The sequence below is a fragment of the Manis pentadactyla genome, chromosome 10, assembly GCF_030020395.1.
Source record: "Manis pentadactyla isolate mManPen7 chromosome 10, mManPen7.hap1, whole genome shotgun sequence".
Taxonomy (NCBI): Eukaryota; Metazoa; Chordata; class Mammalia; order Pholidota; family Manidae; genus Manis; species Manis pentadactyla.
The window spans coordinates 98,833,192-98,849,162 of NC_080028.1; the positions used below are offsets into that span (position 1 = coordinate 98,833,192).

Genomic DNA, 15,971 nt, shown 5'->3' on the forward strand with positions numbered 1-15,971 from the left:
TATATGTTTGATGATTAAAAGCAAAACAGCACTGTCTCGCAGGGTCTGCAATGTATGCGTATGGAACACATCAGACAATTCAAGACAAGGACTTTGGGGAGGTTAAAGGCCTATATGGTAGTAAGGTCTCTATAGTCCACTTGAAATGGTAAAATACTGATTCTAAGTAGACTGTGAAAAGCAAATATATTGTAATCCAAGAACTACTACAAAAACTACATAAAGAGAAGATACAAAAAGAAAAAAATACAACAGATAAACTAAAAGGCAATATTAAAAAATATTCATATTCAACTTACTCAAAAAAAGGCAGGAAAGAGGGAGAAATAACCAGAGAAACAAACATAAACAATGAAAAAAATGGTACACCTAAGTCCAAACATGAATAATTTTATTAAAAGTGGCTTAATACCACCAGAAGGAAGAAATTTTCAGGATACAGTTGAAAACTGCCCCAAATGCATGCTATCCACAATAAACTAATGTCAAATATAATGATATAGGCAGATTAAAGGTATAAGAAAAAGACACATTATGCACATATTAATCAAAAGAAAGCTGAAGTAGCTATATGAATACCAGACAAAGGAATAGAGGACATTACAGAATGATAAAAAGGTTAGGTCACCATGAAGATATGATAAATCTTAAGCGTACAAGCAGCTAACAACAGCTGCAAAACAGATAAATAAAAAACTGACAGAAATGAAGAGAGAAAGAGACAAATCCCCAATTACAGCTGGAGACTTCACTTCTAGCAATACTCTAGCAATAGACAGAACAAACAGACAGAAAAATCAGCAGTGATACAGAACTGAACTCCATCAACCAATTAGATCTATGGAGTTATAGAGCAATCCACCTACCAAAAGCAGAATACACATTTTTTCAGGTTCACACGGAATATTCAACCAAGAAAGACCATATTCTGGCTCTAAAACAAATCTTAACAAATTTAAAGGAATTGAATGAAACCACACAAAATATTTTCTCTGACAATAACTGAATTAGACTAGAAATCATATGAGAAAGATACAAGAAAATATCCAACCCTTGGAAATTAAACATTAAAAAAAAGTCCATGGGTCAATGAGGAAGTCTCAAGGAAAATTAGAAAATATTTTGAACTGAATGAAAATGCAATACATTAAAATCTGTGAGATGCAGCTAAAGTAATACACAGAGGAAAATTTATAGTACTGTATGCTAGTATTAGAAAAAAGTCTCAAACCCTAAAATTCTACCTGAAGAGTCCAGAAAAAGAGCAAAATAAATCCAAACCAAAAAGGGAAGAGATGAAAAAAACAGCAGAAGTCAAATAGAAAAGAACATGGTAAAGAAAAAAAAAAAACTCCATGAAATCAAAAGCAATTCTTCAAAAAAGATTAATAAATCTATTAACCTCTTTCAGGAAGAGGAGAATATACTTCTCAACTTGGTTTATGAGACCAGCATTATCTCGATTCCAAAACTAAATATAGCATCAAGACCAAAAAAAAGCCCAAATCAACCAAACAAAGAAACACCCTCAAAGTTACAGATCAATGTACATCATGAATACAGACACAACCTCAACAACGTATCAACAAATCAAATCCAACAACATATAACAAGAATAAAACCTCTTAACCCAGCGGGCTTTATTCCAGGAAGGCAAGGATGATTCAGTATTTGAAAATCAATCAATGTAACCTACCATATTAACAGAAGAACCATATGATCCTATCAACTGATGCATAAAAACGCATCTGACAAAATTCAACATCCATTTAGGGTAAAAAACTCTCTCAAACTGAGAACAGAAGAAAAAGTTCACGACTTGATAAACAACAGCACCTACAAAAAACCTACATCATAATCAGTGGTCAAAGACTTAATGCTTTTTTCATAACATCAGGTTCAAAGCCAGACGTCTACTTTCAATCATTCCTATTCAACACTGCACTGGAAGTCCTAGCTAGTGTAATGAGGTAAGAAAAAGAAATAAAGAGGCATACAGAGAGGAAATGAATAAGCCTTTCCTTATTTGCAGACAACATGATTGTGTAGAAAATCATAATAGGAAAAAAGAAAAATCCCCCAAACTCCCAAAACTAATGAGTATAGCAGTATACAAGGTTAACACAAAAAAAGTTACATTTCTATATGAGTCCATTGACATGACATTCTCAACAACAAAAAAAGTGGCTCAGAGCACACCAGTGTGGCTGGGGACCAGAGGTGACGGGGGTGGAATGAGGAGGAAGTACACGGCCTTTTCTGCGGTGACAGAGCTGCTCTATGTCATCATTGCGGGGGTGGCTATACAGATGTTAAATTTATAGGATGGCATACCAAAGAGGGGTCAACGGTACTATATCTTAATTTTAAAAATTAAATAAAAAATAATAAAAACAACTTGTGTAAATGCTGGCTAACTGATGAACAAGATGCAACACATCTACACAGTGGAATGGTATACGGTAATGAAAACATGAAATATGGATGCACCTCATAAGCAACATACTGAGTGAGACTTCAGACATGTAAGACTACATTCTGTGGGACTCTACCACTTACATGAATTCCAGAAAAGACAAAACTACAGTGATAGAAAGCAGATCAGGGACGGGTGTGGAGAAATGAGTCTTCACTGCTTAGTTCCTGGTTTTGTGCATGTGTGTGTTTTAATCAGTAGGAATTACAGAAAAGTTTGGTTTTCCAATTCTTTAAGCTAAAAAAATAATCTTCCTGGTAAGAATTTTTCCAATATATTTATTGGAAAAAATCCATGTATAACTGGATCTGTGCAGAAACCCATGTTGTTCACTTTAAAACCAGCTCAGTAAGCTGCAAAGTAAGAGCAGGAGAAAATCTATCAACCATCTATCAGTCAGTCTGAAACAGTTGGTAGGTGTTGCACCAAGGAAAAGTGCATGGGACACGTAAGAAAACTGGGCATCACAAGGAAGATTTTCAGGATTTATTTTGGCCTTCATCCACTCTCCTTTTTCTGTTACGCTAACCCCCTTCTCAAATCTCACATATATTAAGCATGTCTTACACACTTGATTTCTGTACCTTTATCCCTATAACTAACACACCCTGAGTCTTGATCTGCAATCCTGCTGTCTTCGGAGGCCAGCAAAACATCACAGCCCCCGTGGAGACTTCCACAGGAGCCAGCCCGCCTGCCCACAGCCTGGGGCCTTCCTCCACACACTGCTTCCTGCTGGATTTGTGCCCATGTCACTGCTCCCAGGAGGCCCCCAAACATCCTCTCTAGCCCCCCACCCCCACTGCTCAAAAGACACAGAACACCTATGGACTGCCCTCATCAGTGGTGAAATGCACTGCAATTCAAGGTCACAGAGAAGGTGGAGAGATACCTGAATCGGGATGTTCCCATAACAAAACACAAACCGTGGAGCCACGTGATCCCTTTTCTCTTCTACTCTCAATAGAAAAGGGCCTCCTAGGCTCCCTTAGCTCCAATATTAAGCTGGGATGTGTGTGAACCCTGGCCTCGCTTGCAGATTTGGTAAGGTGGGGTTAAGTTCAGGAGTCTGTTTTCCTTTTTAACCCCCTACCTCCCCTCCCCTCCCCCCACCTATGCCGTAGTTCAAATGCGTTGGTTTAATGATTTTTTGAGCAACACCATAAAAACAGAACACAGAGGAACAACATGTAATAAAGTACTGCACTGACTATTTACTGTTAAAAGAACATAAGGCATGTGAACAGTCCCCAGGAATGGGTTGTTTTAATTTATCTGAATTCTCTCAGACTGTTCAAGTTCAGTTGGACAATATCCACCATATCATAGATGAGTTTTCACAAATGCCTAAGGTGCCTAACTGGTTTTCTTGGTTTCACTGGAGATGGCTGGTAATTACAGGTATGCTTTGGTTACGTAACTGTACTCCTATTATGTTAATGTGTGTGCACAATTTAATTAGTATTTTAAAACCTATACATGCTGAAGTTACTCTACAAGAAGATATGTCAAAGAAATAATCAATCTTCCCATGTTTTCTTCCGCCTGCTACTTCTATAGCTTTTCTTCTTCCTTCCTAATTACAACCCTTAAATAGAATTCGTGCCTCATATCAAATTTACCGAGTATCATAATTCTTCCAAGTGGTAAAGACACCTCAAGACAAATGCTGGGCATAGAAGCCACAGGGCATAAATATGCAAAGAAGTAAAAAGCTAACCTTTTCAAACAATAAGGCTTCTCTCTCACTTACCAACTTAACATTTCCCTGTATGGCCCTGGAAGATGACTGGTTAGCCAGAGACGGGTAAGATTCCTCAAGGGAGGAACAACCTAAGACAGGCACAGTCGCAGGGGGGCCATCAGGTGAGAAAATGGGGAGCAGCAGAGGTGAGGCTTAGAACCTCCCCCCCCTGTTCTGAGAGAAATCTTCTGCATACGTGGATGTTTTATTGCCCGTGTCTAGCTTGGATTAACACATAGTCTACAGGCACACACCTGATCATCTACATTTGCTCTCTTACAACACTAAACTATGTTTTCTACCTTTATCTCGTATCTACCTACCACTTCAGCATTTTATTAAAAATAATAATAATAAAGAGAGAAATGTGGTATCCACATATAAATCAAGTATAAAAATCAAATGAATATTCATATTTGAACTGTTTATAGTTCATAATGCATGAGCAAAATCGAAAGCTTCTGTGATGACTGCCCTTGTAATGTTCACCATGTAACTTATTCACTATGTAAGAATTTGTTCTCCATGTAAGAACTTGTTCATTAAGCTGCAGAAGATTGGAGACTGACGAAAATTAGGCTTGGGGTGGATTAATGATTGTGCATTGAGCATTGACCCCCCTATACAGAATCTCATTGTTGTTAACAACCATTTGATCAATAAATATGAGAGATGCCCTCACAAAAAAAAAAAAAAAAATTAAACATAGAACTAACACATGACCCAGCAATTCCACTTCTGGGTATTTATCCAGAGAAAATAAAAGTATTATCTCAAAAAGAAAAAAAGGAAAAAAAAAAAAAAAGAAAGTACTGCACTGAAAAAAGGCCCAGACCCAAGGGAGAGAGGGTGACACAGCACCCAGGGCCCGACAGGCTGGAGGCAGAGTCTGGAGGGCAGGGCCCAGGAGGCATGACATGGACAAGAGGATGAGGTACCAAGGTCTGGGTCCCAGGGGCGAGCACAAGGGAGGCAGGGCAGGCAGCAGTAAAACACTGCTTTGGACTCCTGCACCTTCTGGGACGTGGCAAGATCCGGTTCAGGCGCATCTGACTGGGCTTCCCTCATCATCCAGCTGATTCAAGAAGCAAACTCAAGGGCTACAAAGACTAGTCAACAAAGAACATTTAAAATAAAAACAAAAAACAACAAAGACCACTTGAATTACAGGCAGCTTCATTTTTAAAGAACCCAAAGTCTGAGCAGGGCTGGGGGCTCCTAGGCCAGAGGCCCTCCTACCTGCCCCGATGTACAGGGACTGCTCCAGCTTGCACCGGAGCACTGGATAAACTGCCAATGGCCAGGTTAGAGAAACCTGGTCTGGGAAGGGGAACTAATTTCAGTAGGCTCTGCCAGGAGACCCAGGGAGGGCACCCATGCCTCCTTCCCATAACAGGAGTTCCTTGGGCAAATGACATTTCTGTGTATTTCTGGAACTGTAACTGTAGCTGACCCCAAATTCCTATTTTTGAGTAATCACAAAACAATCTGTGGTCTCAAAACGGCAGCCAGAAAAGCAGAGCATACTCCATTTCCTAATACACGCTGGAGTTCTCTCATATGACAATTTGGAGGTTACATATACCTGGTCAAACAAGTAGACTGTGACATCGTCAAAAAACGTTACCGCCTTCTTTTCCTTTTTCCAGTCATCTGGTAGCTGATCAATGGGGACAGCAGCTGAGGGTTTCAATAGGCTCCGTAAGTGCCGGCCGTCCTCATTGCTGAGGATCACGGGGACGGGGTGCTCAGTGTCATCCTCCGACTCGGAGCTGAGGCTGTGCAGGTTGAAAGCCCGCAGGTCCTCATCAGAGTCATCACTGTTTTCATCCTCCTCATCCGCATCAATTCCATCCTCGGAGGGGTCGAGCATCCCCGACATGCCGAGTTTCCCCAGGTATTTGCCTTCGATATCTGGCTCCTTCAACTTGGGGCCCTCGGATGGGCTGCCAGGGCAGAGGGTGGAGTTTGCAAAGGCAAGGAGCTCGTTGGTGTTGGTTCCAGTGGAGGCGAGCTTGCAGGACTGCTCCTCTTGTGCCTCACAGTCATCACCGCTGCTCAGCTCTGAGTTCAACAGACTCAAGGGACCACTGGCCTTGCCTGCAGGATGATGCGTCTGCTTGGAAAAGTCAGGCGGTGCTGGTTCTGACATTTCCCCCGATTCTAGGTGACTGGAATTTTGTGAAGCAGGCAGACAACTTTGATCTAGCTGGCTATTTTTGGTTTCCAGGCAACTCTCCATGGCACTAGAACTTTGTTCTGGGGTGACTGGCTCAGGTAGGGGCTGATCTGTTAGCAGAACCAAGGCTGATGCTGAGGACCCTGGGACCCCCTCAGACTTCTTATCAGGCTCAGAATCATTATCTGAGAAGTAGGCAGAGTCTCGGTATGAGTTCTGGGAGCCAGATGCAGAAGTCTGTGAGGTCACTTCTGCACCTCTGTGCCCATCAGCTGCATCTGAGATGACGATGACAGGGTTGCGAAGCAAACCGTCGTGCCCGCCATCACCCTCTGTGGCCGCGTCTGAGGCTGAGGTGCCATCAGGAGCAGGGTGCAGAGTCCATTCAGGGGACTCCAAATTCTCTGTTTCGTAGCCACTGTCTGCGGGTTTATCAGGGGGCAGGAGCTTCTGAGGAGTGCGGGAGCCTAAAGAGCCCAGTAAGACTTCATGGGCGTCCACTGAATCCAGAGAGTCCGGGGTCTCCACAGACTGCTCTGAAATTGGAATGGGTGTTGACAAACTGTCTTCTAAAAGGCTGTCTTGACTGGTAGAGTCTGAGGAAAGGGTGGATGCCAAGCCTGTCTCTTTTGAAGCATCTTTATAACTCAACTGATTCAAAGTCTCCACGGCCTCCAGGTTTTTCTCCAGCAGACTGTTACTATGATGGTCTTCTGAAAGCAGCTGATTCCCTAAGTTCTGCCTAAATTCTGGAAGCCTATTACCTATACTCACTTTACTGGCAAAAATGTCATCAACAACAACTGAGTCAGTTTGGGTTAGTTTCAAGGCCTCCTCACTTTGGTGGGTCAAGTCACTGGACCCATCACTAATCTTATGCATTTTGGTAGCAGTCAAGGGAGGTTCAACTGAGATAGTCACAGAGTCTGGATTTATTTCTTGGCAGAGAGAGTCTTCATGGATACTGACATCTATACATGTGCATTTGATTTCTCCCTGCTTTGGGAACATATCTGGAGGTACGTTGCAAGGTGTTCCTTCTGTTTTGAGTGAGGTAGGAGGTACCTGCACTTCTGGGGAAGACGGCAATGAGATGTTCAAAGTGTCACCCTTGAGCACAGCACCCGTATCTTTACCCTTTGCGCTTATACTTTCCTGCAATAAAGGGAAGTCTAGTTTATCTTCAGCAATCTTAAGCTCAGTGTCTAAAAAGTTTTTACGTGGAGTTTCTAATACAGTTTCAGTAAAACCAGCATTTTTAAGTTCTGTTTGAAGATCACTTATATGTTCTTTGCTAGACAATGAATCTGTTAGTAGGTTTCTCTCTTGAAGAAATAAAAAGTTTTCTGTCAATTCTTGGACATTCAGAGGATTAAAATTATCTTGGTGTATAAGGTTTTCTGATATGCAAAGAGGCTCACTGTCAAAAAGCATATGGGGCTTTTCTCTCTCAAAGTGGCACACTGTTGCTGACTCTTTGGGGTCACCTAAACTTGAACTTAACGAGGCTGGTTTAAAATCAGTTTGAACACCATTCAGTTCCATTAAGTCAAATATTTTTTGATGACAGGGCAAATCCTCTGCTTTGTCAAGATCACTAAATATATCATTGAAAGGGCTCTCAGGGCCCCTGGCGGCATGTGCGTCCTCGGGTATGCTGGGGTCTTTGGGGTCTGCACTGCCTGGGAAGAAATCCTCGTCTGCACTGGACTCCTCAAATTCCAGGCTCCTGAGTGTCAGACACTGGGGCACCTCCCCACTTATCCGTTCTGGATTACCCACTTCAGTTGTGAGCAGCGCAGGGGGGCAAGCAAGCTCCAAGTTGCTACCACTTTTTTCTTCTAACTGGATGTAATAGTCGCTTCCAACAGAAAGGTTGTGGGCGTCAAAAACGGGAACCACCCCAGGTGCCCTCCGGGTGACATCCAGGCCACTGTCATCTTGCTTCCCGGGCCCAGGATCCGAAAGCGAACTCTCAAAAACTTCAACTGGAAAGAAGATGCTTGTGTAGGACAAGGCATCGTCCGGGTGGCCCCTACTGTGCTCGTCGAAATGGTCATGCTTGGCTGCCTCCCAGACATACTCAAAGCTCAGGCCCTGGCTGGTTTCAGTCACAGTGAGGACTTCCTCCATCTCGCGACCAAGCCGATCCCTGGCAAAGTGGTCGAGGATTGGGAAGGCAGCATTGTTCGAAGCATCTCTGCTATCGGCATTGGGTTTAAGAGCGTTCCACTGTTGTTCAAAGTCGACCTCCGAGTCCCTCTGGCTTTGCATCCGCAGGTAGGTGAGCAGTCTATGCACGTCTTCAGCCGCTGGTCTCTTGTCTGGTGACAGCCAGCAGAACTGTAAAACTTCATACCTGAGCGACACACGAGAGGTATCAACGGACTGACAATAAATTGTTTTAAAATCCCTAAGCCAACTCAGCACCTCAAAAATTTCTACACTGACCACAGGAGTACAGCTCATGGCAAGGTCATGGAGAAAAAGGAAATGGAGAAAACTGGGCCCCCTGAGTTTCTGTGTTCTCAGGACATTTCATAGTGTGTCACTGCAGTCCCTCTGCCTTGTCATTTGTTTTTCTGGTGTTTATCCAGTGACTTACCTGCTGAATTTAGAAATAGTTTTAACATGCTCTTCCCTTAAAACAAGCGCCACCATATTCTGCGTAGTGAAGAATGCAGTTGTCCTATGTTTTTGGATTTACTCACCTTGTGAGAACTCATAGATAAACAGTTACAGCTAATCTCTGACCTATTCTCCCCATAAAAAGAGACACTGCGATCTCATGCAGCACATGGTTTCCACAGATCATAAGAGCTGAAAGTGGAGGGAAAAGAGTAGCACATGGGGTCCAAAGTAGGCAGCAACCAGGAGCTGGCTCTTCAAAGGGTTGGCTGGATACAGCCACCCTCTTAAACTGTAGCCATGAGTGGAAGGGAAGACAAAGATAACTTCAAAGTATTACAAGTATACATCAAGTACAGAGTATATGTCAAGTTACTCTGGGTGAAACAGCTCTGGTAACTTAAGACAGCTGAGCAATGCCTAAATGCACACCAGCTGGGCATGTGGGTTGTGTTGCAGACAAGAAGTCTGGAGAGATGTGACCCTGATCCTAATTGGAAATAGAGTTAAGCACTGGTCTGAAGACTCCTAAGACTTGAATCTGTTTTGCGAATGTCAATATACATTATGTGTATCAGTTTCAACTGTCATTTTAAATATTATCATTCATCTGCTCTTCTCACAAATTAGGTATCACTTATGTAAATAGCCTCATTTTCAAACAATTCCACAATAGGGAACACCCTTAATACTGACTTTTCTAATTAGTTCAGACTTCACATCTTTTCTTATTGCATGTAATACATAAATTCCCATTTGTTCTACCCATTTTTCAAAAATAACATTATATTTTAAAAATAGATGTTAATTCTAATTCTAAAATCAGTCATGAATTACATACAAATGCCAATAAATACCACTTATTGTTTAAAAATAGGGAATACACAACTAACACTTAAGGAAACAATGTTTCCTTACCTTTTTGTAGATAACAAACCATAGCAGGAAGCTACTCACCATCTATCAGAATAAGGCTGCTCCAGCTGAGGCTTTGGGAGTTTTGTGTCTCTCTCTCGAATGACCTGATTGAGAACATCTAAATTGGAAAGGTTGGAATAAGGCTGAGCAGCATTATCAAATAGCTCCCAAAGGGTCACACCCAGGGACCTGTGGGAAAAAGAAAATGGTTATTTCTCTCTCCCTTTAGATGTCAGATTTTTAACACCTATGTTTTTCTTTGTAGTTATTAGTAACTTTAAGGATTTGGTGTGTACTGATGGCTCTTTAACATGATTAAAAAAAGAGGCATTTCCATTAAAACATGGACCATAACAAGAATGCCTCCTATTTTCAACTGAAAATTCTAGAAGTTCTGGCCAATGCAAAAAAATATGAAACAGAAAAAACAGGCATAATCATAGGGAGGAGCTAGTGACTGCCAACTTGGAAATGTACATTATTTGAAAGATCATTAGAATGATTTAAGAGTTCAGCAAAATGGTTAGATACAAAACAAATATCCTTAGTTCTGAGTTTTTTTGGTAGGAAAAAAAATCCCATTCACAACAGTAAACACCAGAAACTACTAAATCATTAGAAGAACAAGCGATCTCTTCCTTGTTGGACCCAGGGAAAACTACTTTTCTTGTAGTTACTTCTAAGAGTTTGGGTTCTGTTGCTATTATGAAGGGTCTTCCCTCCCTTACCTCTGCTAGCTATTTGTGTACCACAAGAGGCCACCTGCCTGAGCCTCTCACTGCTTCCAGGTAAGTGGCCATTACCATGGGCAGGAACACCCCACTTCTGTACCTGTCTCACTCACTCTCTGTTCCCATGGGAACAGCCTCTGCTGCTGAAGTCAGATGAATACTTCTTCCTCACCATCTCTATGTGGTCCCTGTACCTCTCTCCCACTATTTACTGCCGTTCTGCTGTGTATGACAGTCTCCTACTTACTCCAACAGTTCCCATCTGGGAAGCTTTAAACTAACATGGTGGTATCTACTCACCCCCAACTTTTAGTTGATGGACACAGGTGTGGCAAACTATTTTTAAAAAAGAATTTGTATTTTTTGAATGTTCCCTATTGATTTTGATATCTAGCCAGGTTTGGGTATTGATGAAACATTTATGTAACTTTGATTGATGAGACATTTATGTGACTTTGATCAATACCCACCAGAATGTTTATTTGAATAATAAACTGTACTGAATAAGCTTATTATTTGACATTGTATAGTACAATGTAACTTATGAGTTAAATTCTCTCATGCTTATCTCAAGCATCAGTGAGAAAAATCAGGATATTCAGTATCTAAGTTGAGAGATCATTTCTATCAAAGGAAATAAAATGACCCCAATTTACCAAGCCAATTCAAGATGTAAGAAGTACTTTCTCCCTGGCACAGAACTGCTATGGGTACAAGTCTGTTTTGGATACAAAATAAGTTTAAGACACTGTCAACCACTTTAGCAAGTTACATTTAACCAAAAAAAATAAATTCAAATGGAGTTCTGACGACCTAAAAGGTGGTTTATATGACGGGTGGCAAAGCGAGCATCAGCACCGCCAGGCTTTGCTCGGCCTCAGCCATACAACTCGAGCCGGCTCGACTTCTCCAGGTCCTTGATCTAACTCCCCCTCTCTCTCTCCAGTAAGGCCCAATCCAAAGACTACCCCCTTCCAGCCCCCACCTGCCTCATTCTTGAGAGAACGCAAAGTATGGGCTTTCCCAGCTCCCCGCCCCACCACTTCAAACATGGTCCTTTCTTATCCCCTCGGACAGGCCACACAGGAAGATGAGACATGTCTCCCCACTGCAGTCCATGCCTGCCCGAGCTCCCAGTTCTGCCCCATCCAGTTTCTTCCCAGAGAATCGCTATCATCATTGCCTCTCATTCCTGTCTAGCCAACTCTTCACCACACACTGGCTCTTGCCTCCTTAGGCACTACTGGCCTCTTTCTTCTGGGAAGAAGAACGTCGTGTAGTTCTTCCCCCTCTTCCAGCAAGCTCTGTGAGAGAAGTCCCTCTCGTGCAGCCCCGGCACAGGGAGTGTGAGCACTGCCAGCCCTGCCACCAGACTCCTCAAACAGGCTCTGTCTGTTTTCAGGTCAGTCACCTTGCTAAGAATAGTAAAAATACAGATGAAGCAGAAAAAGCAAATCTTCTTAAAGGAATCAAAGAGTAAATAAGATAGCAGAGAAATTAACAGGACAGAAAACTAGGACTCTGAGAACTAAGTAGAACACTAAAACCAACTTTGACCTGGGGCATCTGAGGAAGCACAGAACTTGGGCATCTGTGTGTTCAGTTTACAAGGCTCAGTGTGGGTGGTGGTGGTGGTGGTGGAGGACAGGCCAAAGCCCTAGGTAAGGGGGTCTCACAGGGAGACCTCCTCACAGTGGGAATAAACCCGCCTCGGCCCTCCCTTCAAGAGCCTGAAAGACAAGCTGCCCTGGCAGTGAAGCGCTGTGAGTGAGTGTGCACTTGTAAGTGTTAGTGTGGGGGTCATCTCTGTGAAATCATAACCACAGAGCTGGCCCTTACTTGGACTTGCAGTCCAAATTCACACCACCTGAGTTGTCAAAAACATCTCAAGCTGAATAAGCCCTAAACTACCATAGTTATAGTTCCTTTACATAGCAGGTACCCAGGTATGCCACCAAAGCACATGCAGATCCTCTCTGGAGGAATATTCCTTTATTCCAGGTTTCCAAGATCCTTACCATAAACACGCCCCCAAGGAAACAAGTGACAATTAAGAACCAACAAGGTCAAATCCACAGACTTCAGATACTGGAATTATCTGATGCAGAGCATAGCCCAATAATTAAAAATCCTGGGCAAATTTTAAAAAATCAAATAGACCTCCTAATACTGAAAAGTTAGTAACTGAACTATACAACTTAATAGAAAGATTTAACAGAATAGACACAGCTGAAGAGAGAATTTCTGCAAGAGAAAATTAGTGGTTAGAGCATAGGTCTGAAAAATTACCTAGAGTGTGGCTCAGAGTCAAAGGGATGGAATATATAAAAGAGAGATTAAGAGAAAGAAGACAGAGCAAGAAGGCATAACACATGTGTAATCAGACTTCGAAATTGAGAGAAAATGGGGCAAAGGCAGTATCTGAAGGATAAGGGCTGAGAACAATGACCTATAGATCTGATAAGCCAAATCAATCCCAAGCAGAACCACCTAAGAAATCCACATCTATACACACCATACTGAAATTATAAAAAAACAAAAGACAAAGAGAAGAGTTAAAAGCAGCCAGAGAGAAAAAGTCACATTACCTTCAAAGAGCTTAGGCAGACTTACAGCTGACTTCTCATTAGCAACAATGGAAGCCAAAGACAGAAGAACAATATTTTCCATACACTGAGAGACAATCAGTTGCATCAAGTAAAACTATATTTCAAGAATGAGGACAAAATTAAGATATGTTCACACTTACAAAAAACAGAGTCTGTTACCATCAGACCCTCTCTGAAGGAAATTCTGAAGGACACACTTCAGATAAAAAGGGAGTGACTCCAGATGGAAGGTCTGAGATAAAGAAAAATAAAGAATGAAGAGCAAAGAGATTTGCTTATGTTGATAAATGTAAAAGAAACACTAATGCTAAATAATAATAATAATGTCTTGTGGGCTTAAAAGAAAAAATTAAAATACCCAACAATAACAACATACAATTTTATGTGTGGTACATAGTTAAACATAGTTAAAGTGTGTTAAAGTATTCTGAGGCCCTTGTATCATTGTTCAGAAAGAGGGTCAAGATTAGATGAAGGGAAATCAAGTACAAATGTTGTAATTTCTAGGAATTATAGGAATATTGGGTAACCAATAAAAGCATAGGAATAACATACACAGCTCCCAAACTAAGAGGAAAAAAGAGTTAAAAAAATTTAACCCAAAAGAAGGCAAAAAGAGAAAAAGAAAACAGGAAAAGCAGGACCACCACAAAAAATGTAGTTATACATGATGAAAGCTGTAACAGAATTGTAAGTCAAAGACTTAAGACACGCTTTTCAACCTCCATTAAACTGACCTCTTATAAACCACAGTATTACATAATGCTCCAAACCTCCTTCTGCCTTTTTTTCACTCACTTCAAAAAATACTTATTAAATAACTTTTATATGCCAGGCTCTGTGGTAGGCACAGAAAACAGACTTGGTTCCCGCTTTTATGGAGCTTATTATTGTCGAATGGGTAGGAGAGAAGTTTATTATGTCCCTGCAGTTGTGATAACTACATGGTGTCAATAAATTGTCTTTTCCAACACCATCGGGCACTCTGTGTCCCTACATCTTATTCTCTGAAGAAAGTACTCAAGGAGAAAGAAGTCAGGGCTTTGCCACACAAAAGCTTAATAGAATGGTAAATTAATACATACCAGATATTACTATACTTAGTTTGATCTGCAGTTAGTAGTCTGTCTTGAAAGCTGGTTACTAATTCTGGAGCAGTCCACCGCAGAGGGAAAATTTTTTTATCATCTGTTTCAATATAATCCTCCTGTTTTGTTAGAAAGCATACAGAATTTTGAATTCTATTGTACTTTTTTAGTGAGCTCAAATTTAATTCCTGGTTATTCTCAGAACACACACACTCTACCCAAAGGACATATCAGAGAAAGAAGAGAGATTTCCTGGGCAGAAGTAGGTAAAGGTTTCTCTGAAGCCGCCTGGGCTCTGGAGCTGGTCTCTGAGACATGAACACTCACTCAGTCATCCTTCCTGGAAAAGGAAGGTACGCTGTGTCTGATGCATAGAACACAGATCCTGAGGAAAACATCCTTTAAAATATGCTGGGCCTTATGCCCCAAGTAGGGGGGTGGTGCCAGTTAATGAGTAAGAGCTCAGACTTTAGAATCAGACAGACTGGGTTTTAAGTCTACGCTCAGCCATTTACCAACTAAGTGACTCTGAGCAAAAATGCTAAGTTTTTCTCCTTATTTGTAAAATGAGGAAGACATAAGATCTACCTCCCTTTATGGGGAGGACTAAATGACATGATACAAGAAACTACTTCACAGTGCTTGGTACACAACCAGTGCTCAAGACACTGCAACTGCTATGAAGACAAATAACCAACTTATATCTTTCAGTTACCAAGTTCTGTGAAAATGATCCCTTTGGTTCTCATGAGAACCCCGTAACACAGGAGAGGTATTCTCCTCATTGGTGCTGCTTAGAAAATGAGGGTCAATGACTTATCCAAGGCCCCCTGACAGTGTGGAGCCAGCATAACTGCCTTCTCTCCCCACATCATGCTACCTTACTCAGGGCCCCCCCCCGCCCCACACACATGGAAACATTATCTACTTACTTCCCCTGGGGATATATTATTGCAGAGTTAAAAAATCTAAATCCCAAGCTTACTGAATTTGAACCAAAACTTTACTGAATACCTAATGGATTAACATTTATATGGCATGTATATTTTATGATACAGGTGGCAATAATTATTATTGCCCATGTGTTCATATTAAAATTCATATGCACCATCAAACTATTATCAATTACAATGCATAAAAGTCTTTTTAAGCAAAGCATCTGGAAAGCTGTCACAAAACCTCAGGCACAAAGCCATTGGTTTAGACAAACCATATGTCAGAAGCTAACTCTACCGTTAAAATGACTAGAACAAACTCCTCTCGGTAGAGGAGTTTAACTATGTTTTGACCCCAACATGACCAAGATGTTTACCCCCTCCTCCAAACACCAAGTGGCATTTTGTGATATTACTACCTAATGACAGTGAAATTAAATCAGATTAAGGACAGAACCTTTAAAACCTTGGCTTACCTTGTATCTGCTGAACCCTATTCCATAATCTCCCACTTTCACATTTAAATCCGAGGTAAGAAAACAATTCCGCAGGGCTAAATCACTGAAAACAGAAAGAGCAACATGAACGTGAGAACAAGGAGAATCTGCAGCCAGGAAAATGCGACACAAAAGTGCTATGAAAGGCTTTCTCTAGGAATCAGAG

General features: G+C 41.4%; 1 protein-coding gene across 2 annotated transcripts in view; it reads right to left on the minus strand.

The window, feature by feature from the left end:
* LMTK2 (lemur tyrosine kinase 2) overlaps positions 1-15,971 on the minus strand; it is a 115,520-nt gene that overhangs the window by 7,150 nt on the left and 92,399 nt on the right. For both annotated transcript variants that reach the window (XM_036897061.2, XM_036897060.2), the window contains exons 8-11: positions 15,785-15,869; positions 14,371-14,492; positions 9,985-10,134; positions 5,806-8,758 (exon numbers count right to left, since the gene is read on the minus strand). In XM_036897061.2, coding sequence (XP_036752956.2) covers positions 5,806-8,758; positions 9,985-10,134; positions 14,371-14,492; positions 15,785-15,869 — 3,310 coding nt within the window. The remainder of the gene's footprint in view (positions 1-5,805; positions 8,759-9,984; positions 10,135-14,370; positions 14,493-15,784; positions 15,870-15,971) is intronic.